The following is an 18,400-nucleotide window of genomic DNA, read 5'->3' on the forward strand; positions in this document are numbered from 1 at the left end:
CTTTTATTTATTCGATTTTAAATCAGTAAATTTAATTTTATTGTTGCTTATTTTATATTATTGATTTAGCTTAATAGTATAAAAATTTTCTGATTGTTGGTGGATTTTTTGTGTGGATGAAGTTTATGGAGTAGTTAGATTTGACCTTACACCTTCGTCTCACCACAGTTGCCGCGTCGTTGGTCAAGTAGTCGACGCCTTCATTTCAATATGTATGTTAATTTTAATTCAATATTTCTTAGTTTTCTTATTTTAATTTCTAATTAGACAAATTTATATTATATTATCAGTCTATTTGCCTTATTGAAAGTGTGATTGGATTAGTTTTTCTGCTCAGATTGTGCAAGTATGTCATGAAGTTTGATAGTTGATGCTACTGTTATTCATGACACGGACACATTAATTAAGTATGTTAGAGCTTTCATTCATAATCCTTATGAATTATTTTGTTTTTGCTGGACTTTTGGATGATTTACATATGGTCATGTTAGTTCTAATCGCATTAAATCGCTTTAGAGATCATGTGTATATTACAAATTTGACATTGCATGATAAAAAACAGGCACTATGAATGTTTGTCTCCCCCAACTTATCTCTATAGTTGCATGTTGCTGTTAGCTGTTGTCGCTGCCTGCTTGCTTTTTGCTGGTGCTTCCTCTAGCCTAGGTGATTAATTCTTCTCATTTATTACTTTGTTTGTAAATTATTTCTTTCAAATTTGGGATTAGGTGAATATTATAGGTTGGACTTACTAGGTCCTTAGCATTTCATAAGTAAAGTTAGAATTTTATCTCACTCGACATGTCTTCCCTTTCCTTTGTGAAAATCTATAATCAGCACTAATCAATCATCGTTCAAAAAGACTGCTAAATTGCTCGCGGAGGTTGCCAGGCAGGGGCAAGAAACTGGTTATGAAGTTCCTTCCCTGATCGTGTCTGCTAAAAATGACCTAGAGTAATTCTTCTAATTGCTTGCGTCTTTTATTTGTTTTCCTGTATTTAAGTAGTTAGATAGGTTGTCAGCATATTGATTTTTTTTGTGCATTTTGCGGAATTCTTATCCATGAAAACGATTTGAGTGATTGCTTCGATGTGCATCTGCTTATGTTGCAGGAAAGAGCATAGAATGGCAGGCTGAGTATGTCGATACTGATTCACTTTGGGATCGCCTGAATGGTGCTATTGACACCATATCTCGAAGAGATCAAAGTACTGAACTGGGTCAATTTATTAAACCTTCTATCAAAGGTAAGCTTCTCTCTGTATTGTTGTTTCTTGTGGTATGCTTACTTGCTTAGTTAAAAATTTGGATGTGGTGTAACTGTTAATGGTTAGTAAGGGATTCTACTTGAATGAGGCAAATTTAGGTATGGATTGTATAGGCCATTAAAGACGGAAAAGGAATAATTCAATGAAAGCATTAGCCAATCTTTAGATAGCAAATGAAAAATGTTGAGTTTGTTGAGCCAATTAATTATACAAAGTTTCAACTACTTGTTCTCTAGTAAACAATTTCGTGCACTAATGTGACTTCAATTTGGTTGGCAATAATTAGTTCTCATGGATGTTTGGACATTGTTTCATAGGAATTAGTTCTCAGACCTTGAATCGAAGGTAAGTTTTTGTCTGTATTGTTGTTGCTTGTTGTATGCTTAGATAGTTGTATATCTCATACATATATATAGTCATATTTCAAAATGAGTGTGTAGAAGTTGACTGCAGCGAGAAGAGAATAATCCTTTCCATGAATTTTTTTTGTTCAACTTTTCTTGTTCTAGGATGTATTCATCTGCTCAAGTATCACCAATTAAGCAGCCAGAGGTCAACAACATCTGCTGAAATATAAAGCATTAGATCAGTCTATTATATTCTTGATTAAGTGTCTTTAATGCGATCTCTATATGATTGATGTGTTAAGATGCTTGAAGTTGCATCCTAGCCCCTTTCCGAGCCTAAAAAAGTCTGATGTCTATAAGGAGTTTTGTAGTAGTGATTATTCAAGCTCCATTTGGATTGGATGAAGTAAGGATAATGGCTCCTTGTATTCTACCATGTTAAATCTCCCTCAATATGATTTAAGGTGTTGTTTTTGATATTCTTGTACTTTGTTTGAGTGGCTTTTTTTCCTAATGAAGATCTACTATAGACAATCAAGCTTACTGGTTACCGTCGTTGGCCGAGGACCTATTTTTCCTAACATCCTACACACTGGTTTCTATTTTGTTGATAGGTTTGTTGTCTTAATATATTTGAAACATTATTTATGATACGGAGTACTCCCTAGATATTTTGGTAATTGACTGTGGATAATCAATTGAGTGTATAAAATAATTGTTGATTATTGTATCGTCTTGCATTTGTGACCAAGGTTCTGCAACAAAGGCATTTGGCTTAACTTACCTTGATTTTTTTTCTTTTTTATGTGTTTTGGATCAGGGGATCAGCCATGCTTCCTGGTGCATCAATCCCTATTTTGTCTCAGGTAACATTTTTCCACTACAGACTCTTTTAGTGTCGTTTATGAAAATGAGAAAACAAGATGATAATCTTTATATTATGGAACATGAGCAGAAAACAAGGTTGTGGTGAATTCCAAGTTCTGACGATTATTGCTGTTTTTTTTTCATGCTTTCCTTTATGTCATTTGCTAGATTTGATTGGTAACGATTATCTGTTCTTCAACTTTTTTTTCCTTCCTTTTTATGTTGTGGGTTGATTGTGGGGCCGGATGACATGGATTTCGATTAAATGATAAATGCTAGGAGTAGTTTGTATGTGAAGAAAAAAAATTGTCAGCTTATTATGTGTTGATTGTTTTACATGTGCGTGTGCTTTTGTCAGTGTATCGATCAGATGGGGTCTAATTTTGACTAACTTAGAACCGCTAATACATTGAGTTTTTAATGAGCATATTTATCATAATTATATGCCATATATTGGTGTGTCCTATGTGTTTAAGAGTCGCTCATTTTAATTATGTACCTGGTATCAAATATTCACGAGAGTCCTGCTTTAGAAACTGATGCAAGCTTCATTTTTCTGTAGACGATGATTACAATTTTTTGAAGTTCGATTTATTTGCACTATGATGCGACTAAGTGATAAGGATTGAAGATTTTTATTTATGTTTTGCACATGGTAGCGTATCTTCGATATTTGTAGGCTCTTAACAATATGATACATTTTTGTATTTTGTTTCAATAAAATTTGTCCTAATGGTTCAAATTAAATCGAAAGGTTTTTCTTGTGTAAAAATTGCCGGAGTTTCTGAATTGTAACAGGTTTAATTTTTATGAGCTATATGATTCATTCGTGTAGGGTTATGATAAAAATAGAAATATTTTAAAAAAAAAATTACAGGATCAAAGAGAACGGTTAGTACCATCACAACTGTTCTCTTTGAAATGATAGAACTAAGGCGCCAAAAAATCTAAAACTCTAACAAAGAGAACTGCCTTATCAAAGAGACTGGTTATTTCAGGTAACCGTTCTCTTTGATATATCAACGAGAACGGTTCTAAAAGACAACCGTTCTGATTGTTGTTACAAAGAGAACGGGTTGACTTGATTTCAACCGTTCTCTTAGATCAAAGAGAACGCTTGGCCACAGGACGGTCCAAACTACGTATAAGAACGGTTACCAACCGTTCTCTTTGATCATTTTTGTAGTAGTGATGCCTTCAGACACCAAGTTATCTTCAGACAAATAAAGAGTTTTGCCGAAGCGCCTTCAGTCCCGTTTCATCCAGGGGTGTCTCAGGTATGATTTCTTCTTATGGCTGGCGAGCTTTCCTTACGTAGTCTAATGGACTTTAAACGACCCTCCCCGGAAGTCGACAGACACTAAAACTTTCCCGACGACAGGTTCTTGCCTCAGTCCCCTTGAGCCGCCTTGCGTCGCCATAGTCTTCAGGTTGTAATCTTTGATTGACCTGAGGGATATACTTTGACTTTTGCCCTGTCCAAGCCTTAGTCAAAGTGGAGGCTCTGTAGACACCTCGTTTCTGCACCTCCCACCAAACACCTAGTGATGATTAGGCCGCATGTTTAGCATATGTCGCGATCATATGACGTTTCATAAATCGGTTAATAAAAGGTAACCCGTTCAATTGTGTCTACCTCTTGGTTGTCATCTAGGTGTCATTACGGTCGTTTTGACAGTAATTAGAGTACATTTGGAGTCCGGGTCAAAAACCGTTTCCATTTTCTAAAACCGTCAATCCCGAGTCAAAAAGCAATGTGCTTGTCTACTTAAGGTTAGGATGTCATAAAATGTTAGGAATATATCTCATTTTGAGTCCCATGTCAATTCTTTAGGCTAAACTTAAGTTTACATTGCAAAATGTGCATTTCATTTAACAAAAATGACAACCCGATCTTTAGGCCCATTTTATGAGGTGATAATGACTTTTTTGGGTCTGATCTATTTCACAGAAAGTTCTATATCTTTCTCTTAACTTTTCAACGCCCTTAAAATCATCTTAATCCGAGTCTTGTAGAGAAAGTTATGCCTAATCTACGACAGACTGTCAACGCGCTTTCTGGCAGCGCAGGAAACCGCCCTAGAGAGGACACACTATTTGATGCGCCTCTTCCCCAGAGGGTTTCTCAGCAGAAAATCAAAGTCGGCGTGTTTCTTTCCTATTCCTTTCCAAATTCTACTCTTTCTATAATTCCTCCTCGTGATTAGTATAAATAGAGGCCTTCGCCTCACATATTTTTAACGCGAGTGTCCGCCCTTCTCTTCTCCCTTTGCATTCTAAAACCACGCTCTTGCTTTTCGATGCCTACGTGCTTGCTCTACGCGACCACACAGGCCCAGATCATTCTGGGTACCAGTCACGTTGCATAGACCGACCAATTTGACCACTACACAATAATTAAATCAATCTTTTAAATTCCTTTTTCAAGGGCACTTTCATATTTACGAAGATCGAATCGAGTTACCACTAAAAACCGATTTAGTTAAATCTCGCGACGCTAACATGTATGTCTGAGGGTGTAAAATCTCATTTTAATCTTGTTTTATTTATGTATCATAATTTTTGTAAGAATTTATGTTATAAACATGCTTAAAACCGTCTTTAAAATCATCTTTTCAAACCTATTTTTCAAAACAACGAGAGAACGACGCGTGGGGAAGAATCGCATCGATCGATTCGCCTTACGGAAAGGTCACAAAGATCATGTGCTTTTTCCAGAGGTTGCCTTCAGTTGCTTCACTTCTTCTTCTTCCTCGGATTTTTGTTCCTTTCATCTTTTATTTTTCTTTCTTCGTTTTTCCCTTATTTCATCTAATAATTTTCAAATTAGCTTTTATAAATCTTTTTCAACCTTTCTCGGCTGAAATCCTTTATAGCTAATATTCGCGGGTTTTCGTCATCTAATTCAACCCCGGATTTTAAAGGTTCGTTTCTTCCATATCGAGTCTTTAGAATTCGTCTTTTGTACATAAACATGCTAAAGTACTTCTATTCGAGTCATACATCAATAATCCATGTAAATTAACCAACGAACATTAACAAACCACGGGTTTGACTTTGACAGTCAGAATCCAACTCGAGATGTAACACCCCCCTTCTTAACCCGTGTAAAAATCTCAGCTACAACACCCACTCGGTCGAGTGAAATTCCACTCGGTCGAGTAGCCGAGTTCACTCGATCGAGTGCTTCATTTTCCAAAATGTTTCCAGTTTCTAGAAAATGTTCCACTCGGTCGAGTGCCAAGGTCAACTCGGTCGAGTGCACTGTACTCGGCCGAGTGTGGACTCGTACTCGGTAGAGTGATTGCTTACAACTTGAAATTTAGAGTCGAATTAGAACAATGAAGTTCCTGCAACACAAGGAAAAGGTTCGGGAGTCCACCGGCTACCGGTGACTTACCCGAGTTAGTCCATACGTCATCCTACTTACCGTCTTTCGTACACTACCGTAGCATTAGTAGCTACTCTACCAACATCCATGACTAATCATACATGATCGATAACACTAATAGGCATTCAGAGTGAAACCATTATCCGTATACCAACACATGTTAGCCATTCTCAAGCATGCTATTCACATCAATCCAAGCATTCAACTTCTATACACATTCACACATCATTGGAAATAATTATGCCATGTAATAAACTTAACGCTATCACATAATCATGCAACCATACAACTATCCACATAGCGTTCACCCACACTCTTAACCACCCAGGTAGTGACCAACATGGACAATAAGCACTAGTTTTAATTTGAGGGCGCCTACTCATCCAAAACCGACCTCCTATTGTATTCATGTTGGGTTCATTTTATTTGACACTCCTAGATTCATTTTGGTTCATTGGTTTAGGTTCCAATATCGTCGCTCTGATACCACTTTGTAACACCCCCTTCTTACCCAGCCAAGGTAATTGGGAGATGTTACCTTCTCGGTTTTCCGAGGCGGTGAATCAGAGATACAATAAAGAAACACAGGCCACCCTAAAAGAGACAAGTGACAATTACACAGACACACAATCGTCAGTTTCAATAAGCAAATAAGGTGCGACACGACTCAAATATGTGAATATGCAACATGACTACCAATGTGAATGAGGCGCTATCAAACAACCACCACCATGGTACGGGGACATGCCTTGACATACCGACAACCACGCTGGTACCAGGACACACCCAGACATACCAACAACCACAAACAGGTATCGGGACACGCCCAGACATACCGACAACCACACTGGTACCGGGACACGCCCAGACATACCAACAACCATAAACAGGTACAGGGACACGCACGCCCAGACGTACCGGGTACGGAAGCCAACCGGATCCCCTGCCAGATGTTGTGTCTCAACCACACCAGTCCCTCCGTAACTCAAGCCATTAATGTGCATATCCCTCTTGGAGTGGGAAGCTTCAAGAGGCGACTTAAGCGTAAGACTGTCTCCCAACCGTCGTACGTCTCCAAAACAACAATAACAACAACATCAAAAACATCAACAAATCCTCCAACATATATGATAATAACCAATACATGAACCACACTCAACATATCATAATCATCCTCTTAATTATGTGATTACCACTAAATATGTTATAATACAAATGCCCTAATTATGTAAGACTAACTACAACATCAACATAAACAACATTACATTATTGAAGCCAAGTAGGATTAACCTACCTTTTAACATTCTTTATGAGCTACTAGAATCCCCTACGATTCCGTCTTGCAAGACCATCATAATCCTATATAAATCATGTAATACCATCGCAAATACATCCTATGCTATTATATAATACAAACCCCCTTATTATACTCACTAATTACCCATAATACACACACTAACTACTAATTAATTACCCAAATTAATTTCCCCCAAAAGTTAGGGTTTACTACAAAATAAGAAAGGATAGATCTTGACTTACAATGGTGTAAGGATAAGAATAAGGTGAACAATCCCCTAGAACAAGCTTAAATCCATAGAAGACGGTGTTTGTGAGGGTTTTAGAGACAAGGGAGAGCATTTGGAGTGAGGAGGAAGAAGATAGAATGAATGGGGATAAGGGGATAAGATTTCTTATCCCGTGTTCTGATTCAGTGCCACTCGACCGAGTGACGAGTTCACTCGGTCGAGTGTCACTCACTCGGTCGAGTGTTGGTCCACTCGGTCGAGTGAACCTCACTCGGTCAAGTGCCGGTCCACTCGGTCGAGTGAACCTCACTCGGTGTAAAATAGTCATATCTCACCCGTTTCTTGGTTATTTTAGACATGTGACCTACCGTTGGAATCATAAGAGAACAAGTTATCACCTCCAATTGGAATCACATCAATATCATGTGCAGATCTCAAGTTATGACAGATGTAAGACGACCCTTCTACAAACGGGCATTATCACAACTCCACTAAGGCTCTGTTCTTTCTAGCTTATTTTCACTTTCATTTGATTTCGGCTCACTTATTCTATTGATTTAGTTATTTCGGCTCTATTCGATTCGATTCGGCTCGATTCAGTTTAGCTCACTTTATTGATTCGATTTAGCTCATTTCATTTCATCTCCATTCAAATTCACTCACTCACTCACTTGATTGACTCCACTAAATCCGGTAATTTCGATTTTGCGAATCTTAAACTTAATAGTTTTTATTAATATTATTAATATTATATATTTATTATTATTATTATTATTATTATTATTATTATTATTAGGGTAGAGTTCCGGTGAGAACGGGGCTTATCGTGAGAACCGTGAGAACAGCTCTCAACCGTCCATCAAATAAGACTAACGGCTGAGATTAAACGCGCGCTGCTCTTAAAATTTCACGCAATACAAAAAATAAGATTGTACATGTCAGCAATATCAAGCCTACGTAACAAAATCAAACCACACGAAACAAAATCAATCGATTTCATCATTAATCCTTCCTTAATTTGTAAATTTTTGTCTTTCGATATCAAATTTAGTGATCTAAAATCGTTTATTCATCATCAATTGTGTGTGTTCAAGCGCAAATCGAGTCAATTTGTTCAAACTTTTGCATTCATCGGCTATTGAGTTATTTCAAGATCAAAACTTTGTAAGAAAAATCGGAATTGATTTGGTCATTCATCTGGAATTATTGTTTTTCTCTGATCAATATTGAGGTATGTTCATTCAATATTATTTAATTCGTTTCTCAATCGTTGTTGAATTGATTTTATGATGATGTTAAAGTTGAATTTGATTAAATTCAACTTAATTTCGGATTTGATTAAATTTAATTAACTAGATGTAATGTCTGAGAACCACAAAAACATTATTTTTATAATGAAAAGTGTTAAATTAGGGTTTATAGTTTGTTTGTTTGGTTTTAGAAGGATGATAAACGCAAATGTACTTTGTGGTGAGAAACAATGTACTAAAAATAATGAGAAAGGAAAAGTGTGCAATTTGAAGTAACTGAAAAGTAATTTTGCATGTAAAAATAATGTCTTTGTGTTGTCTTTGTGTTGTCTTATACACGTTTCATAAGGAAATGTCCAATCAGTCTTAGTGAAATGTGCATTATATATAATAAGTATGTGCAAGTAATAATTACGTTTTGCAAGTGGTCTTGCAACTGTTCAATATGTCAAATGATGGTTTGTAAGTTTTGCTTAAGTGGTGAAAAGACACAACTATTCACCTTAATTTCAATATTAATTCTAAATGTACATTATATTAATTATAAAAAAACATGTTCCATCAAATAAATTGTCCACTATCTATAGTATATTCATAATTTGCATTTTCTGATAATTAGGTGCAACTAAAATATCATTAAGCACTGTTTGGAAAATGTACATTATATAATATTAAAAGGTACATTAAATTATTTAAAAAAGAACATGGAACATTATTTGGAAAATAAATGTGCTTTCAGTTTAATTCAAATGTCCATTACGTATATTTATAGTGTGAATATCTTTGTTTTTATGCGAGACATTTAACTAACATAGATAACTTTTCCCAATTTATTAATTACCATGATTATGTTTGTGGCAGTTGAAAAGACACAACTGTTCACCAAATTTAATCTCTTCTACTGAATTAATCCACTATATAAACCAAGGAGTACACAATTACTTTTCCATCTTACCTTCATTTCTAAAACCTTTTCCAATAACCAAAACTTTTAATCTCTTCAGAAAAGTATTTAATTTTCTTAAAAAAAAAAAAAACAATGGACTACTCAAAATGCACGATAGTTGCCTACAAGAATGATGCTCACAAAGAAAATTTCATGAACCATTATAGGGATTGGAAAGTAAGCCAGTTTTCTTCAAACTGGTTTGATGGAGATGACATTCCTGTGGAGATGGATGTACCATCTCCCAAAGAGTCCTTTACATTATTTCCTTACTACTCGGGCTTTGCTCCGAATTTTGTTTGAGCGACTTGGGAGGGAGGAAAAGAAAAACATGGCAATGGTGTGCAAGGGCTGGTCGAAGTGGTTCCTTATAGGAATGGAGTCAGAGGTAAAGGAAAGGGATTATTATCGAGGGGTGGTTCGGGAACAGCAAAATGGTATAATCACTATCACAAAGGATCGGCGGCTCCTAGAAAGATTCGCCTTTGCACGACGACTCTATCTAGTCGTGCAGAAATAATTAGACATCATAAACAACAAGCACGACAATTTAGAAACCGAAGAGAAGAATATGAAATTGAGGAGCGATCAGTGATGAGGGTTATTATGACTCAGACTATTAGATTGGTTTAGAAATATATTAAGTTAGTTTTCTATTTTATTGTTATTTTGTATTATCTTGTGTTTTTTTTTTCTTTTTCAGTATAAGCCTTAGTAGGCTTTATCATTTTGAAAGCCTTAAATGGCTTTTGTAAATATTTTACTAATATTAATGAAATAGTATTGTGTCTATTTGTTTGTTTACTGTCATTAGAATTCAATACATTTTATATATGCTCTATCAAAATGGACAACAATATTTCCTATAAACATTAGCAGTAAAATAAATGTTCCTTTAAAGGCATGATAATGGACATTCGAAGGAATACATTATATATGAACCTTTATTTGTACGAAATAACTTGCTTATGTGGTGAAAAGACGCAATTATTCACATTAATTTGAATATTACTTCTAAATGTACATTATATTAATTATAAAAAAACATGTTCCATAAAATAAATTGTCAACTATATATATTCGTAATTTGCATTTTCTGATAATTAGGTACAACTAAAATATTATTAAGCACTGTTTGGAAAATGTACATTATATAATATTAAAAGGTACATTAAATTATTTAAAAAAGAACATGAAACATTATTTGGAAAAAAATGTGAATTCAGTTTAATTCAAATGTCCATTACGTATTTTCATAATGTCCATATCTTTTTTTTATGCAATAGATTAAACTAACATAGATAACTTCACCCAATTTATTAATTACCATGATTATGTTTGTGTCAGTTGAAAAGACACAACTGTTCCTGAGAATTTAATCTCTTTTAATCAATTAATCCACTATATAAACCCAAGAGTATACAACTAGTTTTCCATCCTACCTTTTCCAATAAACAAAACTTTTAATCTCTTCAGAAAAGTACTTAATTTTCTTAAAAAAAAAAAAAACAATGGACTACTCAAAATGCCTGATAGTTCCCTTCAAGAATGATGGTTACAAACAAAATTTCATGGCCCATTATAGGGAATGGAAAGTAAGCCAGTTTTCTTCAAACTGGTTTGATGGAGATGACATTCCTGTGGAGATGGATGTACCATCTCCCAGTCGTCCTTTACATCAATTGCTTACTACTCAGGATTTGCTCCAGATTTTGTTTGAGCGACTTGGGAGGGAAGAAAAGAAAAACATGGCCATGGTGTGCAAGGGTTGGTCAAAGTGGTTCCTTATAGGGAACGACCCAGAGGTAAAGGAGAGGGATTATTACCGAGGCGCGGTTCACGGAAATGAAAATGGTGTGATAACTATCGTAAAGAATAATCGGATGCTTGACAGATTTCGCATCCGCACGACTATGACTAATCGTGCGTAAATAATTAGACATCACAAAAGACAAGGACGACGATTTTTAAAGGAAAGAGAAGAAGAATATGAAATTGAGGAACAGTCTGGGGATGAGAATTATTATGACTCCGACTGTTAGATTAGTTTAGAAATATGTTGTGTTATCTTCTGTTTATTGTTATTAGGTATTATCTTGTGTTTTTTTTTTTTCAGTATAAGCCTTAGTAGGCTTTACCATTTTGAAAACCTGAAATGGCTTTTGTAAATATTTTCTAATATTAATGAAATAATATTATGACTATTTCTTTGTTTAATGTCATTAGCATTCAATACATTATATATATGCTATATCAAAATGGACAACAATATTTCCTATGAACATTATCATTAAAATAAATGTTCCTTTCACTACTACAAAAATCAATAAAGAGGACGGTTCAAAACCGTCCTTATTACGTAAACTAACCGTCCTTAATTCACCCGTCCTCGTAGGCTAAGAGGACGGTTAAGATAAAGTCAAACCGTCTTCTTTTGTTTGTAAAAGCAGGACGGTTGCCTCAAAGAACCGTCTTCTTTTTATTTTCAAAGAGGACGGGTACAGGTCAGAACCGTCCTCTTTTGAATAAAGACGCTTTTTCTTCCAACCGTCCTCTATATATTTTTTGCGCCAAATTCACGTTTTTTGCGCCAAATTTTAAAATGTATTTCGCGCTAAAAATTTCACGCCAATTTCAGGTTTTTTGCGCCAATTTTTTAAATCAATTCTGCCCCCATTTTTTAAATCAACTTCAGGCCAATTTTCAAATATAATCTGCACACAATATTGCACATATCGATACGCTTTCACACAACCATATTTTTGAAAAAGAAATTGTTTCATTCATATTCTATACGACAATAGTCGCTTAATATTATATTCGGCTACATTTCAAAAATTCCAGCAAATCTTACCATTATACTCTAAAATCCAACCAAATAAAACCATATAAGTTTGAACCTCCAAAATACAAGGCTATCAACGACTGATTTTTAAACACACGCACTAACACAAGTTTCTCCATCCACAAACCATCACACAAACTATCTGATCAACCTAATTACTTTAGACGTTGCCATCAAATACTTGCGCCTTAAACTTCAAAGCATATTCAGCCCAAATTTCCCGCACCTCATCAATTTGCTCAACCGAGTATGTTTTCGGAGCTTTAATCATGAACTACATACAAAGTAACCAAAAAACACAATTATAATTATTTACATACCAACATATTTAATTTATATAAAATGAAGTAAATATTGAAACAAAATAAAGAAATGAAAGGACGTACATTTGGAATAATACTAATATATCGTCCTCTGATGATCTCCAACATATATCGGCAGACATAATATCCACATAAAACGGTCCCAAATGGCTGTGTAGGACACTAAATTCAAAATCATGTCAAGTGTCAACTAACGTATATACAATAAGCCCACAACAAAAAAAAAAGGTTGTTTGATGAGAATAATCCAAATAGTATTACTAGTCTTCTCATCCACCATTAATCAATGGAAAGGGTTCCTTAACTTACGTTCAATACAAGGCTGAAGAAATTGACCCTAGTTTAGCTAAAAAAAGCTAACATGAATACCATCACTGCAATACTAACGCCTAAAACATGAATGCCAAAACACAAAATTAAGGCAAAATAACTCAGGCTTGGAGTCTAAAATGGAAGAAAGTAAATAGTGAGCACACATTGTTATTGAATTGAATTTGTGTTCTCCACTACCAAATCAAAACCCATATCAAACACCAAATTATTCACATTACCACTGAAGATTCAAAAGCATAGCAAGAAGTAAAACCCGTTTAGAGGAAAATGCCGAATCAACACAACATTGACTATACCCTCACAAAAAATAATTGCTAATTCTGTATGAAATAAGACTTGGCTTCGGATCGAGGAAAAGACATGAAATCGGGGCGAAAAGGCTAACTCTGTATGAAATAATAAGACTACTGGGAATAAGCAATTAGAAATGGTGTAGTAGCGAAGAAAAATGACTCACAAGTCGATTAATATGAGTAAAAATATAGTTGGGATTAATTTGAGCATACGAGTAATTGTTTGGATTATTCTCACCAAATAACCCAAAAAAAACATAGATTATATAATTTTGGAGATAAAAGTACTATTAGTTGAAGGAGTACCTTTATAATTTTCCATTCAAGCTGTTTTTGTGGGTGACACCCGAAAAGTGGATCCATAGAGTTTAGCTTCAGTAATTGCCTGTGTTAAATATATGTTATAGACATGCCTTAATTATATTTATTTTAATAAAACAAATGTAAAGCTATGAAATAATTGCAATTTCTTAAATCATATACATGCGGAGCTTACAAATTAATTGTATCCTTCAAAAATTTACGAGGCTCTAGAGTTCCAGCTGGATCACACCAATATACTACACCATCCTTTGGATTAATGGCAGCCAACATCCAATGATTACTACCATTTATAAAATAAAACAATCAGCATCGCGTATTAATAAGTAGCATTGAATAATATAATAAATAGTAGTATGAAAAAAAGGTACATACCCTTCAAAATATGGAGCAAAAACAAGCTTTCGACTCCTTTCACAACCCGTACATGTCATAGCCTTAACAATATAGTCTGACCGATTATCTTCATTTTCAAAACTAGCGAACTTGGACAATAATGTGGGGCACAAGAATCCATATGAATTTGTACATTGCATACTCTCTAGCAGCTCAGTTAAATACCTACCACAAAAAAATGATAATTGATCGTCTCAGCATATGTTAATGACTCATATGGTTTAAAAATGCAGTTTAGAAGTAATATACAAGAGAAATGCAGTATAGGGTCTTTAAGCAAAGTTCTTGTGCATTTCCTTTTAACATTAACTTTGTGATGTTTACCAACGTATTAAGAGTCAGGCATGAATACATGAGGGAGAATGTAAGAGTCAGTGTAGCATAGCAACTTCAAACTGTTTTGGATATCGATCTCAATGCTCATTTAGTTATTCCAGTCCTTGACTATACACATTTTTGGCACAAGGCATGTACAGGTCAGCGGTGAAAAAATGCTAGCTTTACATTTAACATCCTGCTTTCAGTAGAGTGATTCTGCTGTGAATAGAGGAGAATAAATCAAGGTTACCTGATTCGATATGAATAGTTACATCTGCTACACAATTTTGAAGTACTGTGTAGAATTCACTCAAACAGATTCACGATTCACTAGGGGTTGATCAAATCCAGCAACCGATCGAGCACCAAATAATATATGGAGTCCTGTCTTTCATGTTCAATTGGATTTTTTAAGCTGATTAAAAAATGATCTGATATAGTTATGTAAAGCCTTTTTTTTTTGTAAGTTTGCTTTTAGATCATTTTTATGTAAGCGCATGCAGGTCGACTTGAACATCTCACACTCACACCCCTTGAACAAGAACATTCTTAAATAGGACATGTAGACCATTGGCTAGTAATTTAAGTTAGTCAATTGCAGTACTCATCCAGTCATTTAAAACCCCCATGGACTCACCAATCCTAGTTCCATTGGTTATAGTAGGAATAAATTTGGCTGGACTCATAGCTAAGCATGCAAAACAAAATTAAGAAAATTGTATAAAACATTTCGAAGATTAAAAATCAAACCTCATGAACAAAGCAATGTGAGAGGCACTTATCTCTTCTTCGTCACACCAATGAATAAGGTCTTCATAGGTAAGCATGCATTTCTGTTCGTGGTGTAGTATATGCTCTTTTATATCCACGGTGATCATCGTTGCACTTGTCTTTAACACACGAGCCTCATTTATTAACTTCTTCAACGACATGGTTCTCCACTTTTCCCTGAACTGAAGACTAACTTCTACGCCAAGAAAACTTGCTGATTTTGAGTCTAAAGGCTTAGGGTTTGGTTGTCTAGAATTGGTTGATTCCCGTGTCATATCTTCTCGTATATTTTTTCGCACGGTTATCAAAAGCATTTAATTCAAACATTGTATAGTGACTGATATCAATACCAACATCCTTATCAAGAAGGATGAAAAGAAAAATAAATAGACTATGAATGCATGTCTCTCTATTAGCCGTCAACAAATGAAATTACCTCATTAGGACTATGAATATTATTTTGTGGCCATTGAACAAATGAGCCCTTAGCATCATTCAATATCTTCAAGTCGCCAACAGGCACCGGCAACAAAGTATTTTCGGATCCACCGTAGACTTTCTTGATTGTGACTTTTTTAAAACCATTACTTAGGGAGGCGCCGTGAACGGAAACAAACTCCCCATTACGTGACATGTACACCAACCCTGAAGCCACTATCGGTTTCCCCGGCAATGATAATATACAATTTTTCCAAGCCTACACAATTCAAATTAATCATAATTTCAAAGTATGTCATCTATATCAAATGTGTCATAAGAATATTAAAAACCAGTACGAACAAGGACTTTTCAAAAAAAACCTGCATATAAAAAACCGACCAGTTTACCTAAAAGTAATGATATGAAAATCTAACCATCATACCATCAAACTGCTATTTGTTATATATATAAGTAGCAAATGTCATTTTTGTGCTCCTACAGTTCCATAACTACAAATTTATAATTTCGTGCTTTTAAGGTGCAAGCTCCTAAGGCTCCTAACATTTCGACCCTCTCTCTGTTCCTAGTAGTATGCCTAGTCAAGATCAACAACTATGGAGATTAACATAGAGAAACTGTGTACCTTGCCAGTCCTATATTTCGACATGTCAGATATGCAGTCACAGTCACAGTCACAAGTCAAGGCACTCAAAGCGAAAAGGCATCACAGATAAAAACTGTGTAACTGATCACACCCTCCAATCATTTCAGTGGGCAGCCATCAAAACTGTTTTTTGGTAATAGTATGATTCCGTGCAATACTATAATAGAAACACGATTTTCCAGAGATGAAGTCAGAGTCACTTAAACACGATTTTTTTATGTTCACCTTATGATCTTACCAATTCACTCTCATTGTAATTTTTCGGCACACCTAAATGTGAAACTGGACTCCGCTTTTCAGATTGCAGAGAAATGTAATTCACAGGTTTGATTTTTAGATGAAGTCACAGTCACAGTCACAGGTTTGATTTTTAGATTTGCCCTAGGTAAATGTAATTCCCCCTGAGCACAAAGTAGATAGATAAATATGATATAGTGGGAGAGATTATAATTTGACTACCTCTAGTGGTGAGATAGGAATCTTTGGAATGGTGGCCACTGGAGTACGGAAAACCTCATTAGAGAGCGGCTCCTTAGTAGATGGCTGAACTGATTTCTCCGTATGAGATGGCTCATCATCGGGCGACTCCTCTCCAGACTCATCTCCAGAAGATGGCTCCTCTCTAGCTTGTGATTGAGCCGCCTCCATAGATGCACCATTTCCTTGTGTACTCTTAGTTATCGCGTCCATGAAACGAGCTAATACTTCTTCACTTGGTCGCTCACCCGTTTGCCAGAACTTCAACATCATCAATTGTGTTTCTTTCAATTGCTCTTCCAAAGTACTTATCTCGCCGAGAAAAAATTTGAATAAGAAATCAACTTCTTATTGAACACTTCTCCAACTCTTGACTTAAGCCAATGTTTAGTAATTGCCAACGTTTAGTAATATTTACCTTCTCTTTCAACTGTGTTGGAGTTGGGTTTTTGGGAGCTTTCCCAAAATATTCTTTTATGCCTATGCCATTAGGAACTCCTCGAACACGACCAGGATGTTCAGCCTTGCCAAGCGCCTTAGCGAGTATATCTTCTCGTCCCTTGGGAACAAATACTCCTGCCTTGACGTCTTTGTTTATTGCTTCCTACACATACTCATATAAAATCAAATAGTTATGAACAACATTATCTACACATTCATTAGTTTTAACGTACAGTTCAAATGTGATATTAACTTACAATTTTTTTTTCCACTTCCTTAACATAATCGGTCATATCTCCATTCTCGGACTTGTGAGCCCTTAGCCAAATTAAATAACGATCAACTTTCTCTATTGGGCATCCCTTTGCAAAGTCGCTTTCTAAAAAAAGCATTTAAGTTAGCTAAATATCAAATAGTTGTGAATAAACAATAAAAAGATAACTTACAACTTTCTTCTCAATTCCTCGATATCCTCCTCGAGAACCATGGTATTGTGCTTGCCTTTGAGCCGCATTCTTCTTGTTTTTCTCACTAATGGCCTGTTTTCATCCCAAAATATCGTTTTATATTGTATAACCATCAATTTGCAGCCAAAAAAAAAGTAACTTGCTTACATCCAAAAAATATGACACAATGGAAAATTAATTAATCATGCATCAGCCAGTACACTTCCTGAACTTAATCAAATCTCACATATCAGCTTGTTTGTAAGTAGTTTAATAACCACAAGTTTAATAAACCTTTTCCAAATTCACCAAAATCAAAACAAAAAGATTGCAATTGTCTATCATAGGAAACCAATTTCCAAATTAAAATCAATCCTCCCAAAAGGTAACTGAAGATGTTTGAAGGTTGGAAATTGTCCCCTATGGCCAGCACATTAAGCAAAAGACTGCAGTTGTCTAACACCTAAGCAAAAGACTGCAGTTGTCTATCGTAGGATTGCAGTTGTCTATCATAGGAAACCAATTTCCAATTAATATAACTAACCCATGCACTTTTTGCAGAAATCTGCATGCCAAAAGCTAGCTTACTCTGCCAAACATTTAAGAATAGAGGTGAACCATCAACAACCCATTACACTGGTTACAACTAAAACTTCACCTGATGAATTAAGTGACCTTCTATCAAACAAATCAGATAAATTAAGCTGATAACTTCACCTGATGAATTAAGCTAGCTTACTCTGCCAAACATTTAAGA

General features: G+C 35.3%; 1 protein-coding gene and 2 long non-coding RNA genes across 4 annotated transcripts; 1 reads left to right on the forward strand and 2 right to left on the reverse strand.

Moving 5' to 3' along the window:
• The first annotated feature begins 329 nt into the window (after positions 1-329).
• Positions 330-3,255, forward strand: LOC141627476 (uncharacterized). 2 transcript variants are annotated; one of them, XR_012537033.1, is made up of 3 exons: positions 330-954; positions 1,113-1,247; positions 3,045-3,255. It is a non-coding gene; the product is annotated as an uncharacterized LOC141627476 (long non-coding RNA). The 2 variants fall into 2 exon arrangements; XR_012537032.1 differs by lacking the exons at positions 330-954; positions 1,113-1,247 and adding exons at positions 2,127-2,229; positions 2,436-2,481.
• Positions 3,256-12,429: 9,174 nt separating this feature from the next.
• LOC141633668 (uncharacterized) lies at positions 12,430-13,761 on the reverse strand. The gene is made up of 3 exons (XR_012538437.1): positions 13,696-13,761; positions 12,827-12,925; positions 12,430-12,714 (listed from the first exon to the last, which is right to left on the reverse strand). It is a non-coding gene; the product is annotated as an uncharacterized LOC141633668 (long non-coding RNA).
• A 1,846-nt stretch (positions 13,762-15,607) lies between these two features.
• Positions 15,608-17,589, reverse strand: LOC141630613 (uncharacterized). The gene is made up of 4 exons (XM_074443398.1): positions 17,455-17,589; positions 17,175-17,360; positions 16,739-17,068; positions 15,608-15,892 (listed from the first exon to the last, which is right to left on the reverse strand). The coding sequence occupies exons 1-4, from the start codon at positions 17,587-17,589 to the stop codon at positions 15,608-15,610; spliced, it is 936 nt and encodes a 311-aa protein (XP_074299499.1).
• Between the last annotated feature and the right edge of the window lie 811 nt (positions 17,590-18,400).

This window comes from Silene latifolia, chromosome Y, assembly GCF_048544455.1.
Source record: "Silene latifolia isolate original U9 population chromosome Y, ASM4854445v1, whole genome shotgun sequence".
Lineage (NCBI taxonomy): Eukaryota > Viridiplantae > Streptophyta > Magnoliopsida > Caryophyllales > Caryophyllaceae > Silene > Silene latifolia.

Coding starts and splice junctions, on each gene's coding strand:
- LOC141630613 (XM_074443398.1), bottom strand. CDS start 17,589: ATGCTTTTTTTAGAAAGCGACTTTGCAAAGGGATGCCCAATAGAGAAA. Junction 17,361..17,454: donor AGGAAGTGGAAAAAAAAATT/GTAAGTTAATAT, acceptor GAGTATGTGTAG/GAAGCAATAAACAAAGACGT. Junction 17,069..17,174: donor CAACACAGTTGAAAGAGAAG/GTAAATATTACT, acceptor TTTCTCGGCGAG/ATAAGTACTTTGGAAGAGCA.